The sequence below is a fragment of the Bison bison genome, unplaced genomic scaffold (genome assembly GCF_000754665.1).
Source record: "Bison bison bison isolate TAMUID 2011002044 unplaced genomic scaffold, Bison_UMD1.0 scf7180017864068, whole genome shotgun sequence".
Lineage (NCBI taxonomy): Eukaryota > Metazoa > Chordata > Mammalia > Artiodactyla > Bovidae > Bison > Bison bison.
The window spans coordinates 1840889-1844388 of NW_011494640.1; the positions used below are offsets into that span (position 1 = coordinate 1840889).

The 3500-nt window shown below is 45.7% G+C and overlaps 1 protein-coding gene across 1 annotated transcript in view; it reads right to left on the reverse strand.

Annotated features, from left to right (window-relative positions):
* The window catches only part of SPOCD1 (SPOC domain containing 1), a 32306-nt gene that overhangs the window by 10947 nt on the left and 17859 nt on the right, over window positions 1-3500 (reverse strand). Inside the window, exons 2-3 of the mRNA XM_010837083.1 lie at window positions 1411-1452; window positions 244-420 (exon numbers count right to left, since the gene is read on the reverse strand). Of these exons, the coding sequence (XP_010835385.1) occupies window positions 244-420; window positions 1411-1452 (219 nt within the window). The remainder of the gene's footprint in view (window positions 1-243; window positions 421-1410; window positions 1453-3500) is intronic.

Here is a 3500-nt window from a genome sequence, read left to right on the forward strand (position 1 = left end):
ACGGGCCCTCCCTCCCTCCCTTGCTGCATGCAGTCAAGCTCCTGAACTCAACAGTGCAGGGGAAGGAGCACACAGACACCAGGTTAGATGACGGTCTAACGCACCCCTGGCTGTCACATTCTGTGTGACTGTGGGCAAGTCAGAGCATCGCTCTGGGCTGCAGCAACGTCTCTGTGAACCACATGCCCATGTGTCTCTCCCAGCAGGATTAAATGATGTCAGTGTAAAGACCCTGTTCTGTACCTGGCGCCTCACGCGGCCCCGGGCCCTGCGCCTTTTCTTCTTTCTGGGCCTCTGGGCAGATGAGGCTGAGCTGGCCTCCATCATGTCCTCCAGAACCTCCAGCTTTGGAGGTAGCTGCCCCCCTGCCTGGCTGTAGCTCACGGCCCCCAGGAGGCAGATCACTGGTTCGGAACCAACCTGCCAGGGGAGAAGTGCCTTTCAGACTGCTAACCTCACCTGCAATTTACAGTCCTTTCTCTTCCCCGCTGAATGGTAAGCTCCATGAGGACAGAGAACATGTGTGTCTTGGCCCCCACTGTACTCCCAATGCCTGGAAAAGGCCCAGCACACAGTAGGGTTCAGTAAATGTTTGCTGACTGCCTGGCCTCCATCCCAGGAAAGAAGCCTGGCATCATTCTCATTCTCTCGGCTTCGCCCTTCCTCCCAGCCACGTTCACAGTTACTTGGACCCTATACCAAGACCCTTCTCACCCTTATGACCAGAGATGCATCTTACCAGGGGCTCATATCCTGTTCTGAGTCCACCCTCTCTTTCTCAAAATCTCTGTCAGGCCCGTTTTTGGGGATCAGTGACTTGCCTTTTCCCCCTGAAGCAGCCACATGGTGAACATATCCATACCCCTCTGAAAGCCTACTGATCATCCCTCTATTACCCAGAGAGGAAGCCCTTCATGACCCATTCAAGGTGCAGAGTAGTTCTGGGTCTTCTGATGACCTATAGAACCTATTCTGCTCCCCTTTCTGCTTTGGCCGCCAGGAAGCTCAGTTTTAACTTTAAACCTAGCAGTTGTACCTTTCCAGGATTGGTAGAGTGAGGGGTTGTTAGTAATAAGATTTCCCCTTCTCCTTGCCCTTTTCTTGCTTTCTTTAGACTTTTATCCCATTTAAGTGTATTTTGATTCTTCCAATTTATTACAAGTCACCAGAAGTTGTTTTAAAAGTAGGTGGATCTGAAAACTAATCCTTGAGTGAATGATCATGAATGGTCAGGTTCCAAGGTTTGGGGGAAGATGGAAGTCTGAGAGTCACATCATAGGGAGTGGGGATGCTCTGGAAGAGGGCAGGCAGGGGCAAGGGCCTGGGATTGTCTCTGGGGAGGACCCCTCCCACCCCACCAGACCTCAGAAGAGGAAGAAAGAAGAGCAGTAATAAAAAGCAAAAACCTACATAACACACAAGCTTCACTCCATGGGCCATTCTCATCGTCTCCTTGGAGAGAAAGAGGATAGAAAGATTAGAATTCAGAGGACCCAGTGACCCCCCCTCCCTGTAGTGAATTCATAAGAAGACACCCATACAAAGGTGAAAGATGTATATTCAGTGTTCACCGGGTTGGCATTTGTAACTAAAAAACGGGGTACAATCCAATGTCCATCAAAAGGAGAATGGTTAGTAAACAGTGACACAGTATACTATGGATTCTAAAAGTGAAAGCTGCTCAGTTGTGTCTGACTCTTTGCGACTCCATGGACTATAAAGACCATGAAATTCTCCAGGCCATAATACTAAGTGGCCATTAAAAAGAGTGAGTCACTAAAAGCCACCATTTGTTGAGGGCTTATAAAGCAGCTGGCTGTGGAGGGAGCATGTCATACATGATCCTACTAAGATCTCTGAACACCACCATGGACTATGTACTATTTCTATCCCCATTTTATAGATGATGAAACTGAGGCTCAGAGAGGCTCTGAAAAGTCCTGTAGCTACTAAGCGACAGAGCTAGAATTAGAATCTAGTCCTGTCTGACTCCAAAGTCCAGGCATTTAACTACTGGGCTATGTGGAGAGCACTGACAGATGTGGTAAGATTCATGGAAAGACGTCAAGCTGCATAGTTGGGAGAAAAAGAAAAAAATAGGTTATGGAGCAGTACATGTTGCATAAGCCGATTTATGTAAATATATATTTATAGATGCACAATACAGGTTATCTCTAGGGAATGAAATTCCAGGGGGACTTTCACTTTCTACTCGCAGACACCTGGGTATTTATGTTATTCAAAATGAGCATGTGTTTCTTTTACAATTACATACTATTTTTAAAATTAGAAAGTTCAGAACAATGTGTGTAGTGTGCTACCATTTGCTTTAAAAAGAGACAGAATTTTTAATTTGTATTTGCTTGCATCTGCATAAAATACCTCTGGAAGTATCCACAAGAACCTGGTAACAGAGGCTTCCAGTAGGAAAGGAACTGAGAGCTGGGAAGAAGGTTTTTCACTTTTTTTTTAAACCATGGGAGTGAATCAGCCTTTCAAAAAAGTAAATTGAGAAAAAAAAAGGGGGGGGGGCGGAGACAAGAAAACAGGATATCTGGGAAGGAAAGCAGGTAAGAGATTAAGAATGATCTTTACAAGTTTAAAACCTTTAGGCTGGCCCCTGTTCTCAGGGGTCCACATACCAGTGTTATGAGGCTCCAAACAACAGGCAGCAGAATCAGACCGGCAAAGACTTCAGATACTGGACTTATCAGACAAGAATACAATGTATGTACGTATAATATGCCTAAATAAATAAAAGGTGAGGGGACTTTCCTGGTTGTCCAGTGGTTAAGAATCTGCCTTCCAATGCAGGGGCATGGGTTTGATCCCTGGTCAGGGAAGTAAGATCCCACATGCCTCAGGGCAACCTATACCTGCACACTGCAACTAGAGAAAGCTTGCATGCCACAATGAAGACCCAGTGCAGCCAAAAAAGAAAGAAAAAAAAAAAGAAAAGGCGAGGTCAAACACATCAGTCAGTTCAGTGGCTCAGTCGTGTCCGACTCTTTGCAACCCGACGGGCTGCAGCACGCCAGGCTTCCCTGTCCGTCACCAACTCCCAGAGCTTGCTCAAACTCCTGTCCATTGAGTCGGTGATGCCATCCAACCATCTGATCCTCTGTCATCCCCTTCTCCTTCTGCCTTTAATCTTTCCCAGCATCTGGGTCTTTTCAAATGAGTCAGTTTTTGGCATCAGGTGGCCAAAGTATTGGAGCTTCAGCTTCAGCATCAGTCCTTCCAATGAATATTCAGGACTGATTTCCTTTAGGATGGACTGGTTTAATCTCCTTGCAGTCCAACGGACTCTCAAGAGTCTTCTCCAAAACCACAGTTCAAAAGCATGAATTCTTTGGTGCTCAGCTTTCTTTCTAGTCCAAACATGTGATGAAGGGCAAAAATACACATAAAAGACCAAGCGTATTTGGTTGGGAACCAAACACAACTTCTGGAAATGAAAAATATGATAATAAGTATGAAAACTTAAAAAGTCAATATAT